The 26,030-nt window shown below is 38.3% G+C and overlaps 1 protein-coding gene across 3 annotated transcripts in view; it reads left to right on the forward strand.

The window, feature by feature from the left end:
- LOC109403696 (cartilage oligomeric matrix protein) overlaps positions 1-26,030 on the forward strand; it is a 120,001-nt gene that overhangs the window by 14,740 nt on the left and 79,231 nt on the right. For all 3 annotated transcript variants that reach the window (XM_062851737.1, XM_062851739.1, XM_062851738.1), the window contains exons 2-6: positions 22,476-22,561; positions 22,792-22,855; positions 23,332-23,435; positions 23,496-23,707; positions 23,777-23,930. In XM_062851737.1, coding sequence (XP_062707721.1) covers positions 22,489-22,561; positions 22,792-22,855; positions 23,332-23,435; positions 23,496-23,707; positions 23,777-23,930 — 607 coding nt within the window. In that variant the 5' untranslated portion in view covers positions 22,476-22,488. The remainder of the gene's footprint in view (positions 1-22,475; positions 22,562-22,791; positions 22,856-23,331; positions 23,436-23,495; positions 23,708-23,776; positions 23,931-26,030) is intronic.

Here is a 26,030-nt window from a genome sequence, read left to right on the forward strand (position 1 = left end):
GAAGGGGACAAGGGATGGAATGGGATTAGGAAAGGGAAAGGTGATGAAATAGGAAGGGGTACCCTAGAAGAGGGAATGAACGCATAAGCGCAATGAGAGCTCATAGCCCATGCCACAATGGGTTTATTAAGTGCCCTGAAAAGGACATTGTAAAACGCATAAGCGTAAAGAGAGCCTATAGCTCATTGGAGGTAGCTTGTGACATCATGCGGCTTTCAATATGACATTGAAAGGCATGTCATCGAAAGCATCCTCAATATTCAAGATATTACCGCCAAACCTACGTTTGAGCGAGTACTTTCTTGAAAACATATACAACTTTGTGTAAAAGAGTCACTGTGGACATCCCAAATTGGGAGGCATGTGAGTTCACATGAGTAGGCATGTCAGCCAGACGAACATCACAGACGTGATAATCGACAATGCGTTTCAAGCATTTCAGAAAGAACGAGATAACCAGATAAATCTGAAACTCATTCCATCTTTATAGAACGCACGCGCCCTTTCGGGGTAAAACTACAAAGTAAATTCACGCCATGAAAATACCCTTTAGAAAACTACAAGAGTTCAAAACATGTTTGAAATACTCAAATCCCTCTGCAGAAAAATAGGACAAACCCCCATTTCCTCCTGAAAATTTGAATTAAGCAGAGCTTTTTAGGGCCCACTAAGTCGATTATACAGCTATAATTCTCAAGCGGAAGCTTGAGATTCGTAACTATACAAAAGAATGGTTTATCCGAAGATATTTTGAACTTGAACAGATCAGAGATCCATTCAGAAATACCTCTTGCAGTCCGCACAGACCGCAGAGGACAAGCTTCTTTCAAAGCAATAGTTATGTTATACCACAATGGAGGGCGTTGTAGGTATAAAACCACAATGAAACTCTCTTGGAGTAGCAATGGAGCGAGTTATCCACAAAATGTGGTCGCAACCAATTAGTACAGGTTTCCTAGTTCGTTGAGCAGGGACGCCTGAATACGCAACACTTAAAAGTGCAAAGAAGGTCAAACGGAGACTTCTCATCTGACACATTCCAATCAGTCAACTCATGACAAATTCTGCTCATGCAGAGATTGGTTAGGTGCAATTCTATGTTAAGTTATCCATGAACTGTACTACCTAAGTAATCCATCAAACTGAAGCATCTCAAATTAATGTTTGAGCTACTTCAGATGATGTAATCATCGTAGCAATACTGCCAAATATCAACGAAAAATTGCTGAATACAAGAGCTTGCTTGAAGGCATCCGAAAGGTTGAAACATACTGTTAACGTTATTTTAAGATGTAGCATGCGCGAGGCACGACACTTCATTTATAATGAAAGAAGCAAAACTGGGTTCACAAGGTAACCTATACAGAAGTTACCCTACGAAAATGAACTTTTTGAAGTAGAGCCACATGGGCCACGCACGCTTTTTACGCTGAAAATTGATCTGAAGTTTCCAAGCCGTAGCCACTACCCAAACAAGACTGTTCGCCATTGGCGAAAACGCATTAAGCGAAACCGTATAGGTAGTGATGTAAGCTAATTTACAACATTTGAATAATCCCGCCCTTATTTAGCCTCAAATTTGAGACTTAAGAAGGACAACTGATTATCTCGGAGAAACGCAAGGTCCACTGCACTATTGCTCCGGGTAGCACAGTAAGGGCGTAATACTGTGGAGGACGCCCTAATTCTCCACAGGCTCCGTTTGTGGTTAGGTTTTTATTAGACCCCCCTAACCATTCATTCCTTGGCACGGTAAGCATAAAGCCGCATAACACCATGAATTAGGGGTCACCTGTTTAGTGGACTCTTACCACTGGATCAGGCGCGCCATGGGACCATTCTGAAAAAAGACGATCAAAACCTCTAAGAGCCATTAGATGACATTTTAGCATGTAGGTGTCTTTGGAAGATATGTTCAGAAAAATCTTCTCTATTTTTGTGCATATTCACTGTATGGTAAAACTGTAAGGTGAACCCGAGCAAAAAAATATTTTTTCAAAATATTGTTTTAGAGGGTAGATGTCTTCAGCAAAGTTGTAGAACATGTAATTTCAAGTAACTTTGCTGAAGACACCATATAGTTTGGACTTCATTTTTGGGGAGAAAATATGAGAGTTTGAAAACACAACCTCAAAATCAGTTTTTTGAATTTTTCCATGATTATATCGTAAAAAAATTTTAACGTGATATGTTCTACAAGTTTGTAGGTACTACTAAAATACACTATCTTGCCGAAGACACCAACCCTGTAAAATTGACAATTGCTCCAGTAAACCAATTTTTTTGAAAATTTTTCACTATTTTCACTATTGAATATTTTTTGCATAGGCACTTTTTGGCAGCCGTGCTTTTAAAATTTCAATGCTTTATTATGTCCAGAATAGACCAAAAGTGACTTAACAATCGGGTCTGATAAGGCACTTTGATTTCTGATGCTATTTTAATAGTCATTTTTCAAAGAAAATATTCGTAAATTTCATATAAATCATTCAATACAAACTGAAAACTCACGAAAACTTTTCGACATTATTACTAGTTAATCCAAATAGTATTCTGGTTGAAATAGTCTACATTTCTTACACTGTGGTTGACTTTACATTTAATACCCGACAAGAAATATCGCTTATTACATTTTAAGATGAATTTTTAACACCCATTAAAAACCGTGTTTTTCATCTATTTTTTTTATTGCAATTCTCTTTGTTTATGTTAAAATACATGCATTAATCAATCAACTAAAATAATGATAACAATTTTTTTCCTTTGCTATGTTAACTTTACAATTTCGGGTAAAAAAATAAAAAAGGTGAAAATATAATGAACGCCTCTAAAAGTTGTGTGTTGAAAATCTATATATCTATCTATCTATATATATAAAAATGAATTTATGTCTGTCTGTCTGTCTGTCTATCTGTCTGTCTGACCGCTATGGATTCAAAAACTACTGGACCGATCGGTGTGAAATTTTGTATGTGGGTATTTTTGGGGCCGGGGAAGGTTCTTAGCTTGGTGCGGGACCTCCCCGGTCTCTGGAATGGGGGGCCTCCCATACAGATTACTTCGCCGGGGACGTTCCTATGAAGCTGTATGTCAAAAAACACAGTAGGCAGGCAGAACGACGTTTGCCGGGACAGCTAGTTAAAAATAAAATAAAACGAGTGAAACATTAGTCCTGTTCAACGACGTAGGTTGAACTTGCTCGAAGTTGCTGCATCCCGCTCTTACCTGTTTGATGACAAATGGGTAAGAGCAAGATGCAGCAACTTCGAGCAAGTTCAACCTGCGTCGTTGAACAGGACTATTGTTAAATCAGATTGAAATAACCTGTATCTGTTAGAGATATTCTAGGTTGTAAATCTTTCGTCTTGATGAAAATTCTTTATATTCTATTGAAATTGGTTATGCTGACTCTTTAAAATTTATTTTTTCCAGTTTTCAAGAACTGCGTCCGTTAGTTCGATTCTTGTCCTTGATGTTCAAAATTCCTTCATCGTAGACATGTTACCTTGGTTCATCCCTTGACAAATCCGCATCAAGATCACGGTTCGATTATGGATACTTTTCCAGAGGAGCCACTAGTTTTAAGTTTATATTATAACGATTTTTTGAAAAGATAAAGAGGTTTTGTGCCTTTTTGAGAATAATTTCGTAGTTGAGGGAATCACTCAAAGGGGCTTTCCCCCCTTTAAAATTTTTTAGTTAAAAATTAAAAACACTAACAATTGAAATAGCCTGCATTTATTTAACTTGTTTTTCTTATTCAGAATTACTACTCGGATGAACTAAAAATAGTATCGAAAAGTTGTATGAGATTTGGGAATATTTTCTTTGAAAATGATTATTAAAATACCATCAGATATCAAAGTGCCTTATCAGACCCGATTGTTAAGTCAATTTTGGTCTATTCTGGACAAAATGAAGCATTGAAATTTTGACAGCATGGCTACCAAAAAGTGCCTATTCAAAAAATATTCAATAGTGAAAATAGTGAAAAATTTCAAAAAAGTTGGTTTACTGGAGCAAATATCAATTTTACAGGGTTGGTGTCTTCGGCAAGACAGTGTATTTTAGTAGTACCTACAAACTTGTAGAGCGTATCACGTTAAAATTTTACGATATAATCATGGAAAAATTCAAAAAACTGATTTTGAGGTTGTGTTTTCAAACTTTCATATTTTCTCCCCAAAAATGAAGTCCAAGCTATATGGTGTCTTCAGCAAAGTTACTTGAAATTACATGTTCTACAACTTTGCTGAAGACATCTACCCTCTAAAAAAATATTTTGAAAAAATATTTTTTTCCTCGGGTTCACCTTACAGTTTTACCATACAGTGAATATGCACAAAAATAGAGAAGATTTTTCTGAACATATCTTCCAAAGATGCCTACATGCTAAAATGTCATCTAATGGCTCTTGGAGGTTTTGATCGTCTTTTTTCAGAATGGTCCCACTGTGAGGCGGTCCGTAGTGTTATTCTTAGCCAATTGAGACAACCGCTACCGACACTACACAGCTATCTAGGCTGATCGGGAAAAGAAGTTAACATTGATGGCTAACTTCCGAACGAGCCCGAACAGCCTTTCAAAGTTTTCCATAAACTAAGAGTCTGATGAATTTCGAATCTAAAAATAGATTCCACTTTCCACTTTCAATGCCACTGCAGTACGAAAGCCCAGCCTTTAACCAATCTCCCTCTTACTGAGCCCCGTTGCACAGTGGCGGGCCTCCATACAAAAGTCGGACAAAACCTCAAATATTTACCGAAATTGCTAAAATCCATAGGTTATGATGATTTTAGTTCCCTAAATCTATTTCTGCTATAGGACTTTTCATATATTTTGGTTTTACTATATTAGGGTGGTTCAAAGTTTTTAAATCTGCTGATTATGGAAAGCATGTAAAAATAATCGATAATAAGCTATCACGATGTGCTTTCTGAACGTATATTTTGATTACCCTTTTCATTTGGGGGTTCTTAAATCATGTATTGAAATAAACTATAATTGTGTATTTGTTGCTGTTAGGGTGGACCAAAATCTATAAAACTACATAAATCATTAGAAAAAATCATTTACCTACGTTTCCTTCCAATGGATCAATTCAGATAGACACCAATGTTGGCTGACAAAACGTGGTCTATTCTCAGGGACTGCCCATAGACCACATGACATTTTACGGTGAGTACACGGAGGTGTGTCAATTCAATCGTTATGGGGTCGGATAGTCTAATATAGTGAACTGCGTGAAATTTGAACTGCTTTTTATCAATCTCGTTTCAACAACTTCAAATATGCTCTTCCGAGTTTGGGTTGTAAGGTACAACGATCTGTGCTATCACTTGTTGAAGCAACCGAAACTACCCCATCTGTAATGAATACACAATTCATATCCGCAAATTTGAAGGGAGTTTTTGATAAACGATCATCAGAGATCGGTAATCATATTGATGAACAGTAGAGTTCCAGCAAATATTCTCAAAATCTTTATCACTCTGTGTGTCGTTCAGTAGAAATGTGTTTAACGAAACCACATGAATAACATACAATAAAACTTCAAGTTTAAAAAACCAATATAAGGGGTTTCACTAAAGAGCGTTAAATGTTCGTTTCATAAAATTGCTATTAAAATATTCAAAGATTGCCTTGTTGATCGCAACGTTTACGCAGAAAAATATTTAACGTAGCGTTTTACGCCGTTTAGAGAATTCCTTTTATATTTTAGAGTGTAGAATTAGCATCTAAGTTAAAATACACAAAAATAAAAACTAAAAAAAAAAATATATTTTATAGGTGGTTGTTGCTTTGAACTGTAGCGATGTGCGCGTAGAAAAGAAACGCGAAGATGTCGACAAATTTGTGTCACTGTATATTGAATCTTCGATAGAAGTTCATAAAGAGATTGCTTCCAAGGTTGTTGAGCAATTCTTACGATTAAGATGAATCGAAGAAACGACCAGTTTAAGAAAATCAATGAGCAATGGTTCGTAGTTATTTTTACATGTTTTTCACGGTTGTTTTTGTCTTTCTTTTATTTTGAAGCTTAATATTTAGTTGTATCTGGTGAAGCAACATGTAGGTAGTGTCTAAGTGAATAAAGGCTACTTAGTCATCACTCCTTTCCTGTCCAGCTTACTGTTTTTAACTGAAGCACCCACCTTCTTGTGCTTTTCTGTCAAAAAATAAAATAATATTAAAATAATAATATTTAAAAACGTTAAAGCTGTGGCAATTACATTATCAGACCCCCTCCCCCTCCCCCTCCTCCTATGACCATCTGACTTGGTGAAAGTTTCTTACAATAATGAAAATTACACTAAACTGTTAGTATTCTGAAGTCAAATTAAGCTACGTTAAGATAAAATTTAAACTTCAAACAATATCACTTCCTCCACAACCATGCGGCTCCATTGTAACCTGGTAGAAAAAAAAAATTTTCGCGCTTAGCACAGAAATGCGCAAACAGTATAGCCAAAAACTAGACAAAATTGCACGTCATATCCGGGATACGGCGTCGTTTTCTGATGTTTCCTAAACAAGTACTGGGGATCTCTGTAATACGAAGTTTTTCTCCAAAATTTCTTAAAAGTCATTATGTGAGAGCGAGTAGTGGCGCTTAAGCCTAGGCATTAGGGCCAGGACACGGAGTAAATACCTGTGTTCCATCCCAGGAAGGACCAAGGACCAAGGGGTGGCATTAACCTTCTTAGCATCGTCACCCCCACCGATTTTCACCGTATTCCTTTCCATAAACTGAGCGGTTGGTACGAGATGTCCCCACTCATTGTCTTAATTGCTGAATTAAAAACGCTGCACAGTAGGCCTGGCCGCTTTAATGCTTGTAATGCATCTATGATGTACTGCAATCATTAATAATGACAAGAAAAATGATGGAAGTAGTCGATTCTATCATTTTCCAGGATTCTTTCAATGAATGGCTGTGTATGTGTAGACTAGACTAGACTAGACTAAAATTTCTAAAGTCATTATGTTTGCATATTGTAAAAACATACAAAATTTGTGATTGAATCCCAAACAATCCCTGAAATGTTATGGTAATTCATACCCAAAAACATAAAAAATATTGTCACACTATTCAAGTCTTCCTAACTTTTACAACGAACTCATAAAGGGAGCTCATAAAATAAAGACAATAAATACTAATATTGTAGCACATAAAACTTCAACTTTGAAACAATCTACAAGACTGAATTTTCGACCAAATGACTTGAAAATTTTGGGTTTTCTTATTGAAGTATCTATAATGGGAGAAAAATATTAGAAAAATAAAATATTGAAGTCGATTTTTGAGGTTTTGTCCGGCTTCCGGCCACTGTGCGATGTTGTAATCCAGGAACTGATTGAACAAGTTCAACAAGCGCCTCTTAGCGACGTCGGGGAAGTTTTTAAGCAAGTTGAACTTGATTCGATCCATTCCTGGGGCGGAATTGTTACATGAAAGAAGAGCAAGTGAGAATTCAGCCATTGCAAACGGCCTATCCATGTCGTCCCTATCCTCAGAAACATCACGAATTATTCGCTCCACGGGCACGGAATCTGGACAAACTTTTTTTGCGAACTTGAGAATCCTCCGAAGAGAGCTTTCTCGATCCTCGTTTACCGACGACGCGTTACGCATTCTTCTCCCGACGTTCCAAAGAGTTCTCATTGATGTCTCACGCGATAAACCCTCGACGAACCGACTCCAGTAACCGCTTTTCTTTGCCTTGACCAAGTTCTTAAACTTGCCTTCAAGGGCAGTGTACCGCTTAAAGTTTTCGACCGAACCGCGTTTCCAAATCTCTTTGAACGCAGTGGATTTCTCGCGATAGATTTCTGTACACTCGCTATCCCACCACGGATTGGGAGGTTTCCTGCGAGCCGAAGGACCTGGACCTGACCGACGTTGTGCCTGAAGCGCGCTACTGATGATCAGTTCTGATAGCAACTGATACTCTTCCAGCGGTGGAAAGACTTCTACCGATTGCTCACCGTTGATAATTGCTTCCGCGTACTCCCCCCAGTTAAGGGATGATACACAAATTATGTCACGCAAAAATCGACCTTTTTCAACCCCCCCTCCCCCCTATGCCACACTTTTTGTATGGGACCTCAATATTTTTTGTAAGGGTCGTCACGCTCAACAAAACCCCCCTCCCCCTAAAAGCGTGACGTAATTTGTGTACGGCCCCCAATGTGTTTCGTGAGGTCGTAGGAAATGTCGATAGATGGAGGTTGACGTGAACCATTGGAAATAGAAACAACGATCGGAAGGTGATCACTACCATGGGGATCCTGGATAACCTTTCATGTACACTCCAGCGATAGTGAGCTCGAACAGATTCAGAGGTTCAATCGGCTGTCTCTAGGACTGCCATCTTTAGCTGGAGGTGCCACTCGCGTAACTTCTCCGGTGTTCAAAATTGTCATGATGAAGTCGTCGCAGAGGTTATATATCAAAGTTGAACGGCTGTCATCGTACAGTTCCCCCCAGCCTGTTCCATGGGAGTTGAAATCTCCCATGAGCAGCCGTGGCTCAGGCATAACCGAGCAGATGTGGGCGAGATCCCTGCGAGATATCGCAGTTCTCGGTGGAAGATATATGGAGGCAACACTGAGGGTTTTACCTCGGATAGTCATCTCACATGCGACGGCTTCGATGCCTGTCATCGGATGAAAATCGACTCTGTAAAATGAGTGCTGCTTTTTGATACCTAAAAGCACCCCTCCGTACCAGTCGGACCGATCAAGACGGATAATGTTGAAATCGGAAAAAGGTAAGGTTACATCGGGCGTCAGCCATGTTTCGGTAACGCAAAAACATCGCATTGTAAATTGTTAATTAAAAATTTGAAAGCGTCTAATTTCGGTGTAATGCTACGACTAAGGGTATGCGGTACAGGATTTTTTCAAAGCGATACGAAACGAAACGATATTTTGAAATTTTGATATGATTCGGTACGAAACGAAACGAAACTCAAAAATGTTTCGTGAGATCGGTACGAAATCTGAATTCACTCGGTATTTTTCGAAACGAAACGAAATTTCCGAAAAAGTTCCGCGGAATTTTGTAGCTACTGTTTTTTTTTGCAAATTAGTTCTGTATGTTGACATTGGCAAGATTCTATATTGATCCTTTCTCAAACTTGTCTGCTTATGGAAGTGGTGAAATATGCAATTCATGGAGAAAAGTGTTGGGGAAGGTGGGGTAATATGCATCCCTAAGCATACAGTGTATCAAACAATTGTCCGTATAGCTAATTTTTTGTCAAAATAATTTTTCATTCAAATGTTCATAACTTTTTTATACGTCAATCAAAAACGTTGAAATTTTGATCAATCATGAATCATATATTAATGCTCCATTGATGAAATTTTGAGCGAGATCAAATGAGTTTTCTGAAAGTTATAGAACTTTTAGTAAAACTTATAAGATTTTTGAACACATTTTTAAAACATTATATCTTAATATGTACTCGATGAAACTTTTTCAATTTTTTTTGTGTTACAGTTTCAACCCAAGACTTTCATATGCAGCTTCGTTTGAGGTTTTATATTCACTAAAAAAATATAAAAAAAATACTTATGTAGTTGATGATACTTAAAAAAATACCATATTTTGCACATATAATCTGCCAAGCGTTTTCCACCAATAAAAGTGCATTAACTGAACGAAAAATGCATAGCACCTACTCTTCATATGTAGTTTAGTAGGTCCTGTATAAAAATATTACATTAAGAGAGTTTAAAAAAGTTGAAAACACTTGGCAATTTTATTGATCAAAATATGATAAATTTCCAAATAATCCTCTGAACATATACAGATTTTTCATATTTTTAGTAGTAAATATTAGACCCCATACGAAGAAGAATATAAAAGCCATAGGTATAAGCTGTAACACAAAAAATATTGAAAAAGTTTCATCAAGTACATATTGAGATATAATGTTTTAAAAATGTGTTCAAAAATCTTATAAGTTTTAATAAAAGTTCTGTAACTTTCAGAAAACTTAATCGATCTCGCTCAAAATTTTACCAATGGAGCTTCAATATATGGTTTATGATTGGTCAAAATTTCAGCGTTTTGGGTTGACGTATAAAAAAGTTATAAATATTTGAATGAAAAATTATTTTGACCAAAAAATTGCTGTACGGACAATTGTTTGATACACTGTAGTGATCAAATAACAAAAATTAGGATGATTTCATGGACGTCTTGTGTTTTGAAAGATGGTTTACTACTTTGATTAAAATACGCCAACTTTGGACCGCGTGATATCAAATTTACTGAACCAAATAAACAACTTGAAAAAGTGTTAAGTTTTGGTTGCTAACAATTGTTGGGGCAAAACGACCTCTCTATTTCCGGCATTGAATTCTAATAAATTACCATGGGGCTACATTGAACTGTTTACCGTGGCAACGGGAGGTGTAAGAGGCAGATGGTGTTAATAGTTCTATACAATCAGTGTGCAATCGTTTCCACGCTTGACTATTCTAGTCATACTTGGGCTTGAATGTACGACTAGTTTGCTTGCATCTGAAGCAAGCTTCATTTATATAATGAAATGGCGTGAGGAAATTTTAACCCAGGTTACCCTATTCAGTACACTTTGTTTTACGACGGTAATGGTCCCACGTAAAAAAAAACATTTCAAAAAAACGTCGTAAAAAAAGTCAAGCCATGGTAGATGCGGTCCTGACTAATTTAAGGCGTGTTTTCGAAAAAAAAAACGCGGATTTTTTTTACGACGGTTTTTGAAATAACGCGGTTTTTTTAGGACGGACCGTGTAAAAACCGCAGTGTAATTGTGTTATATGAGCAATTCCACAGGGGGTTCTATAGGCAAGTCAGCTAGCCTTAAAGTGAGGGTTCTAAATCTACACAAGTTCGGGACACCTATCGTTAACCATTCAGAACGCGCGCCTGATTGATCCTAAAACTGCACCCTGCTCACGCTATGAGGAGCGAGATTTGTTGGTGGTGTTGTACTTTTTGCAATGGCGTGCTTTCTGAAGGGTTATCGAAAAACTCTCTACTGGGCCAGTGGATGTTTTGTGTGTCGTACTTTGCCTAGCCTTAGTTTCTGGGTGAAGATGGCGTGAAATGTATCTCCATTAGACCCTCACCCTCTGATATTTGTTTACGCTACAAAATAAAAAAAATAATAAAACGAAAAATTGTGTAATACGCATTAATAGGAGTGGAAAGAATGTCCAAAGAAATATATGCAGAACTCATCAAAAAGAGAACAACGATTTCTGAAGATCAGTATGAACTAAGTCAAATTGCATTACTTAGTTTTAACAATTTTTTTGCCAAACATTTTGTTTGGAAAAACTTTACTGGAAATTGCTTCTAGTTAATATAACATATTCTCAGAAGAATATCAATTATTTTGACATTATTTCGTCATGAAATTTCTGCAGGAATGCACTTTTCATGCTTTCCGACTACAATTCTCTCAAAAATTCCTATACGAAACTCAAATCCGTCGTTGTCTCCAGAATCCAAAAATGTTTAAGATGTTGACAACAAAAATATTAATTCAATCATATTTTAGAAGTCCTCTCATTATATTATAGGGGATTTTTTTAGTTCATAGCATAGCTATTCAGCAATTACATTGATTTGATAGCTCGTCCAAGACATAGCGTATACTCGAAATACTTTAAGTAACTTTAGATGTGCAAGATTGCTGAACGCTTGACATTTTGTACTATACTTTTTTTTCCGAAATTTATGAGCAATTTCGCGGAATTCCGTTTTATTTCGTCAGAATGTATCTTTTGGAGGCGAAATTTTTAGAATTTGACGAAACGAAACGAAATTTAAAATGATAAATTTCGCCTTGTTGAATTCCGTGGAATTCCGCGGAATTTCGTTTCGAGGTGTCATTGGCGAAACATTTCGGTATACCGCATACCCTTTGCTACGACAGTTCCAGTGTAGCACAGAACTCGTATCTTTGACCTCGGTGGTTAAATTAGCCATCAAAAGATACGATTGTCGCAAGGAGGGGCATTTTAGAAGCCAACTACTTCAAAAGAGGAGACACAAAGAAGAAGTGCTTTGACAATGCTCTTCGCTGAGTCAGAAGCATTAAAGAAGTTAGGGACGATGTCTACGATGCCAGAAAGCGTAAACATCGGAGCACCAAGAGTTTGTTCCTGGTTCTCCGAATGCTGTCCCTCTGGCTGAGAAGTCGAAAAATTGGAACATCTGGGATTTTTAATGTTCCCGGGAGCGAAGTCTCGTTCATCTTGGATTTTGAAACCAGGAGGTGAACGTTTGGCGCCTTTCTAGAATTTGTCACGGTGGGTTGGGGGTCACTGCTAGGCAGATTCTGAGAATTTTTGGTGAGTCTCTGGAGCCTCATCCGTTTCCTCGTTTTACCCTTGAAAACAAAGGGAACCCCGTCCCAGACCTCAGAGTCAGAGCCTTGATCATCGAGAGATAAAGACGAGTAGATGTTACGCGATTCAACGAGCGCTGCTGCAACGAGCGTTTTTGATGTTTTTTCTGCTGTATGTACGTTGGGCAAGCAATCAGATCATGTGGACGGTCGCTACCACAATAAACACACTTGGGCGGCGTTTTACACGCACCGTCCACAAGCCTCTCGCCGCATGTTGCACAGCGAGGTTTGTTGCAGCAGTATTGGGCGGTGTGGCCCAGCTGCTTGCAATTGGTGCAGTTCATTACCTTCGGTACATACAGCCTCACAGGTAGCCGAAGTTTGCCAATCACCAGCAGATCTGGTGATGCAGATCCGGAGAAGGTCACACAAAATTCATCAGAAGGTGTGTAAACCTTCTTCTCCTTCTCCTAGGAGACCGAATGCAGTTGCCAGCAATCCCGTATCTGGACAGGAGGTAGAGAAGGGTTATGGAAACGACCACAGCCTTGCATGATCGTTTCGCTGGTCAAAGATCCTTCGGCGACCTTCCCCGAAATCTCAATCGACGCGCTTGGTAGGTACACGTAGTACTCAAGTGTAAACAACTCACAGGCCACAATCTCATTACCCTGTTTTCGGTCTCCAACTGTCACCCGAAGCTTAGCTGTACCGACCATGTCAATGGAGACAACGGAAGAATACCGCTTAGTCAGATCCTTGCTGATTTGAACGGTGTTCAAACGTTTGCCTTTGGGTCGGAAGAAAACAACATATGGCCCGCCAAAGTCGGGAGGGTAGGCCTTGAGGCGGGGGACGTCTAAACAGATTCACTGTTGGTGTCCATTGGAGAAGCACCAGGGTGAAGGGAGACACAGGGGTTAGCATTTATATCGCCTTGTTGGCTCGAGCAATCTGATGCCAATAACAAAGCTTCGTTGATGCGGTACGACGTACCCCCGCCATCATCATCATCGCCCATTGTGGCAGCTAACTACCACCACGGGCAGGCCCGGATTTAAGGGGGGGCAAAGGGGGCAGGTGCCCCGGGCCCTCCGATTGAGGGGCCCTCCAATAATCACTAAGCACTATATACATATATTTGGTTCTACGGAACAATGTAAAATGCACTTATCCTAGACTAGTTGTAATTGGGTTCCTTAAGGTATCCACATTATTTCTTAATCTAAATTTGGACTTGAGAACAAATCAAAATCCTTAACTTCATAATTGTTGGGCACTGGAACTATGTTTAGAATGGATTTACAGATTTTGTGTGATTTTTTTCATCAGTATGAGCTATCATTATAAAACCATTAAACTGTTTTGCCAATTAATTCATAAATGCAAAAAAAATGTTGCCCTTTCATCGGAAATTTAAAAAAAATAAACAATAGTATTGTTCAGTATTGAAGTGTATTTCCCAAGAACGACTATTTTGAGCAATTAGTTTTAATACTTGATTGCAGCAAATTCATCTCTAGAAACATGTATTCAACAATTAGATAAAAAGATGTTGCTTGTTAGTTTTGGTGTGCGTGAGTTTCTCTTAAAGCTTTTGAGAGTTTGTATTTGGTTCAATAGAAAAACTAAGACCGTTTCTTAACAATACAAAAGATAAAGTGTTTCAGAATAAATAAAACGATATTTGTGGATCAACAAAAATGTCATATCATTGATAGTTCAATAATTCAATCACTTTTGTCGATGATTATGCTGATCTGCTGATTATCAGTGATGGAAAACAGTGAGGAATGCAGCTGAGCAGACACAAACGCAAAGCTATCCTACTCGTGAACAATAGAAGCCAGAATATATTCGCACTTCCTTCACTCGCGAGCTAACGAAGCTGGTCGCACTCGTGATTGATTCGCGAAGCAGCTCTGAACATTTTTTAATTTTGTGAAAAAACGAATTTACACGGCCGACAAATTTACTCTTCAGAAACAATAAAGCACAAAACACTACTACCTGATGGTTAATTACTTGTTTTGCTATTAAAACCGCACTAAAATACAATTCTTGCATCTCCACTTGTTCTTCGCGAATAAAAATTCATGAGTGTTTTTGTTTTGCTTCATACTCGTGAAGCAAGCGGGTGCGAATAAACTCACACACGGCTTACTCTCGGCACCGTGAGTAAACCGTTTGTTGGTTTTACACTCGCGAGTTGATTCACGATGAGAGTGTTTCCATCTCTGCTGATTATACGATTATATTCTGAAAACAATTGAACCCATCTGCATCATGTTCGTCAAGAACAGATGTTATCATGGGAAATATATGATAATGATTCCTGGAGATGTTCGGGAAATTCGGATCAATTTTGTGAACCTAGTTTCCAAAAACATCTTGGAGCAGCGGTTATGCATATCTATATTTTTGATTTTAAGCATTTGAAAAAAAATAAAAAAAAAAAATAAAATAAATGTTTGAAGGAAGAAAATAAATGCGTAACAGTAGCATAGTTTCTTCATAAATCACAAAAAACAGGTAAATCTAATCAAAGAGTCAGTGGAGAGGGGGAAACAACGAGGGGTAACTTTATGTATTTATCTTTGTGCACTCTGTTTAGCCACAGGCTCGACGACGACAGGTCCAAGCGATCGGATCGCCCGCACTGGGAGGAGGCGAGCTGCTGCTGACCGCCCTTCGTTGGTGTGCGGCGGTAGATCGCTCTCTGCAAGGCTTGTAAACATTCGACACTTTTCACTACCTTCGGTTTGTTGCCGCGGTCGGGTGTCAGCTTGCTTTGTTTCATTCGAGCGCGACCGCTACCTCTTACACACAACACGAGCGGCTGAACGAAGATCAATAAACAAAAAAGTGGATCAAATCATCGTCGTCTGACACGGTGACATTTGTGAAATTCCAGCTTTTCGCAAGATTTCAGCCAATTTTGATTAAGATTGGTATAATATTAGTTTATGCGTGTGTGATAAATCGATTACGACACATACATTTATACAAAACAGCTCTCTTCATGGGAAAGACAGGAATAACAAAAACCAAACCATCTCCCGAAGACGCAATCGTGGTCAAGCGCATTCATTCGACATTTTTGTTCCGGACAGTAGTTTGATCGCTTGTGTTGCGAATGTTGGAGACAAAGGCAGCCGAAAAAGGTGTCAAAGATTGTGATCGCTAACAAGACTGCTCTCTGCTCTTCTCTCGGTGGGCTGCTGCTGTCGACGACGATGAGCTTGGGTACGCACTGGAAGAAGCCGATCATGGACGCGCGAGCGGCGCGGTGTGCGGGGGGTGCTGCGCACGATAATCGGACAATGCGCCACGTTTTACGATGAAAACTTGAATTTCACTCGAATTAAACAAACTTTTGCGGTAAATATTGTAGCCTAGCCAACCGCACACGTCCCACTAGGGATAATCACTTGAAATGTGATCACTTGAAACACAAGCACGCCGAAAAATAGCCACCGAACTGGAAAGTATCGAGAGACAAACCGGACGACCGAGAAATTTCGACTGTCTCGCACGAACGCCCGGCAAAGAATGAAGGGTCATCTTATTAGCGTCATGCAATCTCATTCTCATCTATCTCAGCCTTTTCAGGGGCTCACAATAGCGATAATTTCCACTGATGATGCGTGATCGTATTTCACGGCTCACAAAGCTGTGGTTAACCCTCAAGAGGATACCTTAAATGAAGGTCCGTTTTGGGACCCTGTGGTCCATTGGACCCCAACATATATTCTCGCGTATCTCATGATCCTTACTTTTTGAAAGGGTGATGTTTTCAGCAAAGATGTTAGGAAAGTCAAGGCCTATCTAGTGATGAACAATTTAGTTCGGAAAGTTTCCGCTAGGTGGTGCTAGTGAGCATTGAAAAATGCCCCCGATCTACAGGATATAACGTACCTAAACAAGCGGACAAGGACAAGACGTACTGAAACAATATGGTAAATCGCACTGCAGTAGACGAGTTGACATATATGTCCAGCGGGTCAAAAGGGGTCATTCAAATATTACGTAACGCAAAGGAGTGGGAGGTGGTCTAGCGCTGTGTTACGTTTCATTCAAAATATTCCATACAAAAGTTGTTGCACGGAGAAGGGAGGAGCCCTTAAGTTGTCAAATTTTGCGTTTCGTAATATTTGAATAAACCCAATAGAAATCAGAGACAAACAGACGTAACACTATTAAAATTTAAATCTCATATATCTCAGGTTCCTGATTACTTATATAGTTGATGTCTTCGGCAAAGTTGTTTGGTTGGTCAAGAACTTACAGATTATTAACCGTTTGATTCGATATTCCACCACTAGGCAGTGCTAGATAGCATGCAAATTTTTCATCTCATAATATCTCATATCTCAGGATCCTGATTTCTTAGAAAAAATGGTGTCTTAGTTGTTGGGTAGGTCAAAAATTTTCAGTTGATGAGTCATTTGATACGAACTCTCCTATTGGGAGACGCTGGTGCGGGATGCTTATTATTTATAGAGATGGTGTCTACAGCTGTTATTTGGCAGGACATGGACCTACCGAATATAGACACTATAGAATCTACAGGCTTGGGGAGAAATAGTTGAATTACGCAATTTTAGAGTGTTTTATAGTGAATTTAGTGTGTACTAATAGAAAATGACGTCACACAACCCACAGTCGTTGTCGTTCCGTAAATCTCGTTTGGCTAAACGAATTGATAGATCGCTTGGTTAGGGGCCATCCATAAATGGCGTAGCATTTTTTTGACGATTTTTGACACCCCCCTTCTCCCCCTATTTTCCCATACATAATACATGGCTCGTAGCATAATCACGCTGTTGTCGGTGGAGAATATAAAACTTATTTAGATATGCGTACTCACCACTAATTGTAGCACCTTGCCAACTTGCCGCATAGGTGACGCTAGTGTTGTCAACGCTAAAAAAATTGAATCCTTGCACAGCTTTCGAGACAATTTTCTATAGGCTTGGATGTCTGTTCTCTGTGATACAAAATATATTTTCATGAAAAATCGAATAAAATGGAATGTAAATTTCAACGTTTCCTTCCCGTAACCGGGAGGAACTCCTGAAGAGAAATTCCTGGAGGAATCCCGTGAGGAGTTCCTGGAGGAATCCTGGAAGAAATTCCTAGGGGAATCTCGAGAGCAACTCCTAGAGGAATCCCGGGAGAAATTTCTGGAGAATCCCGGGAGAAATTCCTGAAAGAATCTTGAGAGGAATTCCTGGAGGAATGCCAGGAAGAATTCTTGGAGGAATCCCGGAAGAAATTCGTTGAGAAATACCGGTAAGAACTCCTGGAGAAATCCCAGGAGGAATTCCTGAAGCAACCCCCGGAGGAATTCCTGAAGAAATCCCAGGAGGAATTTCAAGTGGATTTCCTAGAAAAACTCATGCAGGAAACCCGGGAGGAAATTCTGGAGAAAACCCGGGAGCAATTCGGAGACAAATCTCGGAAAGCATTTGTGGAAGAATCCTTTTACGAATTCCTAGTTGAATCCCTGGTGGAATTCCTGATGTAGTTTTGGGAGTCATTTCCGGAGGGCTTTTGAGTGGATTTCCCAGATGGAATCGTAGAGGAACCTCGGGAAGAATTACTGAAAGAATCCCTGTATTAATTTCTGGAAGAATCCTGGTAGGAGTTCCTTCAGAAATTTTGGGAGGAATTCCTGGAGGTATCCGGGTGAGTCAATTCTAAAGTAAATTATCCACGAAATTGGAAGTATTGGTATTGTGAACAGAATGTAATTATATTGTGTTATTCTCAAGATATTCACTTCAAAAGAAGCGTACTTATTTGAGGACGCTTGCCACTCGGTAATCTAGGATGCTGGGCATATACGAACTAATTAGCGCCATTTTGCAGAAAAACTTTAAAATAATTTTCATCACCAAATAACCCTTGATGTATTGAACACTTTTGCCGAAGACACAAACTTTCTATACATTCCGAATCTCAAGATATTCAAGCTAAATTTAACTTTCAATCCATAATTTGAATAAACAATAGCGCCACCTACTGGGCTAATTCCAATTCAATTTGTTCGTCACAAGATTGCCCTTGGTCTATTGAACAATTTTGTCGAAGACAGCATTATTCTAGGAAGTGACGATCACAAGATCGCCTCCTCTTCCTCTCCTCTTCTTGGCGTAACGTCCTCTCACTGGGACAAAGCCTGCTTCTCAGCTTAGTGTTCAATGAGCACTTCCACAGTTTTTAACTGAGAGCTTCCTCTGCCAATGACCATTTTGCATGTGTATATCGTGTGGCAGGCACGAAGATACTCTATGCCCAAGGAAGTCAAGGAAATTTCCTTTACGAAAAGATCCTGGACCGACCGGGAATCGAACCCGTCACCCTCAGCATGGTCATGCTGAATACCCGTGCGTTTACCGCCTCGGCTATATCACAAGATATAATCATTCGTGTCGTGGGGTCCAATGGACCCCAGGGGACCAAAATCGCCCGATTCAACTTTGACATAAAAAATAATCTATAGTACGCCATGAAATATTTGTTATTTTTGCACAAATAACTCATCGTGGTGTAGTTTGAAGGTACTGTGAAAACGGGACCGATGTGTCAATCCAAACTTTTTTGCGACCACTTCAAAGTGGCTCTGGGGTCCAATGGACCCCAGGTATCCATTAGAGGGTTAAATAGGCCAAATCCTTTCTATTCTCGAGATGCACAAGTTCGTTTTTTATGAACCATTACAGCCGCCTAACGGGCAAACATAATACCAATCAGTTCATCATCGGATATCATCTCTCCTGAACAAGCATGGGAAGGAGGAGAATGGAAGACGGTGCAACATGCTTCACTTTCCACGGTATTAGTAAAACTTACTAATCTAGAATTTTCTATAACTTACTAGCGCTTCCTAGCGGATAACCATCCACTAGATAGGATCCACCGTAACCAACTACAAAGTTTAAAAAAAGGTAGCAAAATGACCTCGTTATATCGCATACATTTTTCTATCAGTTTTTATATTTACAGCTTGCTCTCAGTATGAAGCTTACATTCAACATTACATACAAGAAATTGTTTAATGTAAACTTCAGTGAGATAAAATAGAAATTTATATGTCAAATTTGTTTACGTCGGGTGTAATTTTCAGAAACTTTTGCAGTGTAATTCGGATAGCGTTAATGTCCTGATTGACCTTGTGAAGACGAAATTTTTCTATGCAGTCTGATTCTCGAGGTGCAGAAGCTTAGACATTTGAGGACTTACTAGCGGATAAACCTAGAACCAACTAGTTCACTATCGAATAGCTCTTGATGTCCTGATCAACTTTGCCGAAGACGAAATTATTATTTGTAGTCTAGCTGTTGAGAAACAGAATTAAAGAATTTCTTTGACTCGCAGCGCCATAGCAAAAAAAAAACCTAGAACCAAATTGTTCACTATCAGATAGCTTTTGATGTCCTGCTGATCAACTTTGCTAAAGACAAGTTTTTTTTTTCTATCTAGTCGGATACTCGAGATACGAGCGCGACGGTATTTTCAATGACTGTTGACGCAACACCTATCGAAGCAAAATGTTTTGATTTATCACACACACTCCCGATCAAAAGTTTGGGGTCACCCCGTCTGTTGCGACGGTATATGTATTTAGGTGAAACTGGCAACTGTTCTATCCAATAGGAATTAATTGAATACGTTAGAATTGTAAGGAGATTTAGTGTTAAGTTGTGCGTCGAGTGAAAGAGTTTGTTCACCGAAACAGCCTCTTGAATTGAGCATCATTATTGTATCACAGCGTATCACTGTCCATCTCATTCGGCATACGTAATAACAATTGCCGCCAACCCCGAAGGCAGGCAAAAGATATTAGGTAGCCTAGTTGTAAACAGTCGATTCAGAATTGTTGTTTGTTGAGGTTTTGAGTCTGCTAGTGGTTTTGGTTTTCCTTAGAATCTATAGTCAAAAGGCTACGGAATAATCCTAACATTAGGTTGTGTGTAGATAAGAACGTAAATAGTACGGAGACAGAAATCTTTAAGAATGTTGCGGTAGATATGTTGGGAGTTCTTCCAGCACTGATCAGAGTTCGTTAGCGATTAAGAAACTATCATGTAAGTTAGTTTTAAGGTAAACTCAATGTAAATAATTAAAATGAACTTCTATTAATATGTATAGCATTGAAGCTGCCGTAAACAAACGCTGCTCTCGATATGTGTTTCATTGATCCAGAAGAAACTCGCGCCAACAAACTTCAATGATGATATCTCATCAAAACAAAGAGGTCGGTATGGCTACCCGACTGGATATCCTATAACAGCAGCTCGAAGAGTTGGAAATCCAGAAAGCGCTTTGGCGCAAACAGTGCGAGGATGAAGAACGGCGCATGGCACTGGATTTTGAGCGCGAGCTTGCGGAGATGGATAAAAAGTTCTCTGATGCGATGGAGAAAATTGAATTGGATTTCGAAGCAAAGAAAAAGGCACTAATGTGTAAAAATAGTGGGAAAGGTGTCCGAGCCCAATCGACAACAGGAAGGTCCGATTCGTGCAACGACCAAACCCAATTAAAGTTTGCTTGCGCCAATCCAATCACAATGACGACATCCCAACCAAATTTCGTTGCTCCGCGAACGCAACTTTCCGAGCCGGTTTCAGCTGTAAATCATAGCAACAAAGGCATCCCGCACACGGTCCTCTTCATATCGACGACGACGACCAACAGTTCCAATCAGAATCAATCAGCACGCAGTGTGCGCCTATCTTCTGATTCAACAGAGATAGAAACAAAACCGAAAGCGAAACAATCGACGGTCGGTACGGTACGATTAGAATGTGCACTAGTGGAGAAGGCCCTCGTCGTCGTCGTCAGTGTTGAACGCAACGCTGTTTCTGAATGTATTGTTTTTGACCCCGGTGGAGCTGCTTTGTAAAGACTACCACACCGTCTGCATCGCACAGCGGTACAGAGAGATGTTATTGAGGAAATTTAATGCAAGAATTGAAATGTATATAGATTCGAAAAGTGATGAGATAGTTAGTTACCAGTTTCACGGGGGGGGGGGGAGAATGTTGCGACGGTATCGCGTGTATTTGGAGTGAAACTGGCAACTGTATTGTCCAATAGGAATTAATTAATTAGAATATTTAGTGTTAAGTTGTGCGTCGAGTGAGACAGTTCGTTAGAGATTAAGAAACTATCATGTAAGTTATTTATAAGAAAAATGAAGTGTAAAATACTAAAAATGAATTCTATTTAATATAGCATTGAAGCTGCCGTGAAATACGCTGCTTTCAGTATGTGTTTCCCTAATCCCGAAGAAACTCGCGCCAACACCGTCAAAGGCCCATATCTCTGCCAATTTGCGTCCGATTTCAAAACCCTATGTTTCATTCAAAAGACGATAAGTCAAAGTAACTTTGAACATGCTTTAAGTGAAACTTTTTCAAAAATATTTGTGTGTAAACTGAAGCTGAAGTTGCCCAATTTTCTAAAAAATGGAAATAAACTTACGGCAGTGTCGCTGGTAATTAGGTCGACCAAATTTTAAGATGACAGCGGTAATATAACCTATTTTCTATTAGCTTTCAACTGAATTTTACTGAACTTAGCTAAAAAATCTAGAAAAAAAAGCAATTAAGTATATTAACCCTTGATGTCATCAGCCAAAAGTTTGGGGTCACCCCTCAAAATGGTGTATCGGCCAAAAGTTTGGGGTCACTATCGTAAAACATGGAAAAGTGATTTGTTGATATCTTTGTCATCTTTCATTCAATTTTAATTCTTCTTGGCTTATTTAAAACATAATGAATGGTACTTACTGCATAGACATTGAATCACACATATTTGTTAAACTTTACATACTAAAACTTAATGTAAAATTGCCCCATTTTTGGAAAGTTGGTGAAATGTGTTAACTTTACATAACATTTTTATATATAAAAATCGTTGAATACGTTAAATTAAAAACATAAAACGTAAATTTAATTAACTATCTTTGAAATGAGCCATAAAGAATTTAAATTTAATCATAGATGACGAAGATATCAACAAATCACTTTTCCATGTAACTGTATAGGAAGACAATAATATTTATATTGTCACATAATATAACGCTATTTTGCTTTTTTTTTATTTCAGTTATCAAACAACAATGAGGAAACTTTTACTGTTATTTTGTATAGCATGGTTCTCTAATGAGGGGGTTTCTCTATCCCTTGATCCAGGTAAGTATTTTTGTAATAATAAACTTCTCTTTTTAACTATTATTGAAAATTTCTGTTTCATTGTGTGACGTCTCGACCTACTCTCTGCTCTGAGTATGGCTGAAAGTAAAGAGTAGGCCAAAAAGTCACACAAATGAAAGCCTTGTTTTCTTTGGCTCACCGAAAAACATCAATAAAAATGATAAATATCAGTAAACAAATTTTCTCCTAACGTTGTTATTTCTTTCAAGTTGCCTCAAACGAACTAGAAACCCACATAAAACATGATTTCATCATTTCTCTCAGGCATATACGGTAAGCATTACAGACACATTCTACCGTGACGTTCCGTCGTTTTGACGCATGTTTAATCAGATTTTCCACTACAATTCGTAAATACGACGGTGAACCTCAAATATTTTTGCATATTAGGATTCCATGTAAAATTTGAAAAGTGTGTTCAAAATGGGAATCAATAGCGTGACGTTACAACGTTGTGAAAACTGTTCAACAGATCATATTTACTGCAAATTTTACAAGGAATCCTATGTATATGCAAAACTATTAGTATACCAAATGCTTCTTCAGATTTCAAGCATTTCAGGATTTTTATTAGATTATAGAAAATAAGGTTGATTTTGAAACTGCATACATTTTGTATGGGATTACAATTTGATGGAAAACTTCGAGCCTCATTTACTCGAAATCGGGGTTCTGTCACTTACTCCCCTTTGCTTCTAACTCCCTCAAATGATACTTATCAAATAACATTTTTTATTGTATACCTTTAGGCCTCGAAGAAAATTCCGTTTATCTATAGAAGCACTGTTCATGATCGATTTTCCAACAGCCAAGAACAAATTTTCATTCTATTTAGATCGAAAAGGGAAAAGAGGTATATTCTGCCAATAGACGGATTAAAACAACATAACTAAATTCTCATCCTTTATTTCAGTTACTGTGGATATTAACTCAAATGCCAACACATATTCAAAGTATCTCGAAATTCCTGGAATGAATGAAACAACTACTATACGTTCATTGGCTATATTATTTAGCCAGAATTCATTGGTGCTTTTCATTGACTGTAAGGAAGGAGCTAGACTAGATTTAGACATCGATATTTCGAAACTGTACCTGAATCAGGATGATCCAAATGTTAAATTAGTAAGTTATACGTGAAGGACAAATTCTATGATAATATGCATATAAAACAATCATGACTTTTCAATATAGTTTAGGGAACGCAAATATCCATTGCACCTGGACTCATCTGTTGAAAATGCACTATCCAGAACGAGCTGCCAAAATTTGCTGAAACGTAAAAATTCGAAAAAATCTGGGTCTGCTGAAAAACTTCTTAAAAACAAGAAATCGGTCTACGAACAAGGTAATTTTTTTATTGTTACAGTCATCAACGCATAGAAAATCATCTAGCACGTTCTAATTTCTCTTAGTGATCTTTTCTTCTATTCCCATTGGAACCCATACTAATCAAATTGAATGGTACAACCGTCTTTGGAAAGGTACAATATAAAGCACTTTTAAAAAATCTGGGAAGTAGGCTTACGCCAAGAAGTAGAAAAATAATATAAGATTTTCATCTGGTCTGATGTCACTAATGGTTTTGTAAAATACACTACACCGTCTTCAACCAGAGGTTGTACACACTGAAAAACCACTAAGGCAACGGACAACAAGGAACACCCAGTGGACCAATGGAGAATTTTTCATTTGACGAAAAGTTTCTTCCGACTGGAGCGGGAATCGAACCCTCACTCCATGTGCTAAGTCACTAAAGTCAGTTCTGTAGTCATTGAGGGCTTAATAACTACAATTAAAAGACCATTTTAAAAAGACAATTTTAAAAAGACAATTCACACCGTCTTCAGCCAGAGTCTGCACAGACTAAACGCATTACTTACATTAGACAACGGACAACACGCAGAACATCCTGTGGCTTAGTAGTGATTTTTTCGTTTGACGAAAAGTTTCCACCGACTGGAGCGGGAATCAAACCCACACTCCGAGGCTTACAATACGCCTGGATGACTGCCGCCGCTAACCGCACGGCCACGAAGCCCACAACACTTGCTAGAGTTATTTCCCGAGCAGAAGAGAAAAACAACAGCATAACAAAATGCGTTATTTTGGCAAAATAACTGCATAACGGAATTAGTAATTTTCATGTTATTAACATAACATATTGAGTTATAAACTTGGCTGTCATAAGCGGCAAAATAACAAGTCACATAACAAAAATTTGTTCCTGAAAAATCAATTTAATAACATGTTTTGTTAGTGGCAATAACAACTTAATAACAGTGAATTTGGGAAATATTTCAATAACAAATTTTGATATTAAAGAGTTATTGTTCGAAAGCAAAATTAGGGTAAAAACTAACTTTTTTACTCATTTTTGGGTAATTATTTTAAGTGTGTTATTCTATTTTTAGAAAATAACAGGTCACATAAAAAAATTTCGAATTCATTATAAAACTTACAAACATGGACGAGATTTGAACCTCCAATCCTGCTATCGTAAATTTTCAGTCGCCTTTACCAATGAGGCTATCACAGCACTTGCAGTGAGGGACGATAGAAGCTTTACTGGTTCTACGTATTGCCAGTTTCTCCATTCCCCCATTTCATGTTTGCCTGTCGCAGGACAAAAATAGACAGAGATTTGAATGCAAGATCAAACAATGAACCTCTCTCTCTTACCAACAGCGCTATCGCGGTGCGCAGACATGTGCACTGTAACACTAATAACAGTGGTGGCGTTCGCATGGCCCGTCGTCGGCTGTTTCGGAACAAAGAGAACGACGAAAAAGTTGCTAGTCGACTATTTATGATTGAGCTTCGTCATGGGGTGCATTTTGGCGGTGACAAAGATTTTCTCCAGACGGAGATGATTTTTTTTAATTTTTTGTTTTGTTCGCGTTGTGAGAACGGCGATTATACATGTACCTACGTGAGCGAACGTAAAAGGTAATTATATCATATGCCGATATGATTACTTCTGCAGAAGCTGTTTAGTTTTATTCTGTTTTAGATTATTTTTAGTAAGATATTTATGACATAATGTCAAACAATATATGATCGAATAATAATAGATCGAAAGAAAAAAGTTATAATAGACAAATGCAATCATCATTGAGCAGAATTGTCTGTATAGTTGACATTTTTATTGATTAGAATTATTTAGTAGGTACCATATTTGCTATCTCCACTCTCACTAACATTCATTACTTCGTAATACATAGTCTGTTCGGTACTTTTTGAAGTTATAATTAGAGGTTAGAATAGCAGTACTGTTAAAATGACATATAAATTCAACTAAGTTTACTCAATTTTGAGATAAAAAAAAAACTCATTTGCAGATGTATCACTTTTTGAAGGTAAAATTTTACTTAACCTATAAGAATTGGGAATCGTAGAAAAGTGATAGGAATTTGGCACCGTAACGGGACTGGGATATTGAAAGAAG

This window comes from Aedes albopictus, chromosome 2, assembly GCF_035046485.1.
Source record: "Aedes albopictus strain Foshan chromosome 2, AalbF5, whole genome shotgun sequence".
NCBI lineage: Eukaryota > Metazoa > Arthropoda > Insecta > Diptera > Culicidae > Aedes > Aedes albopictus.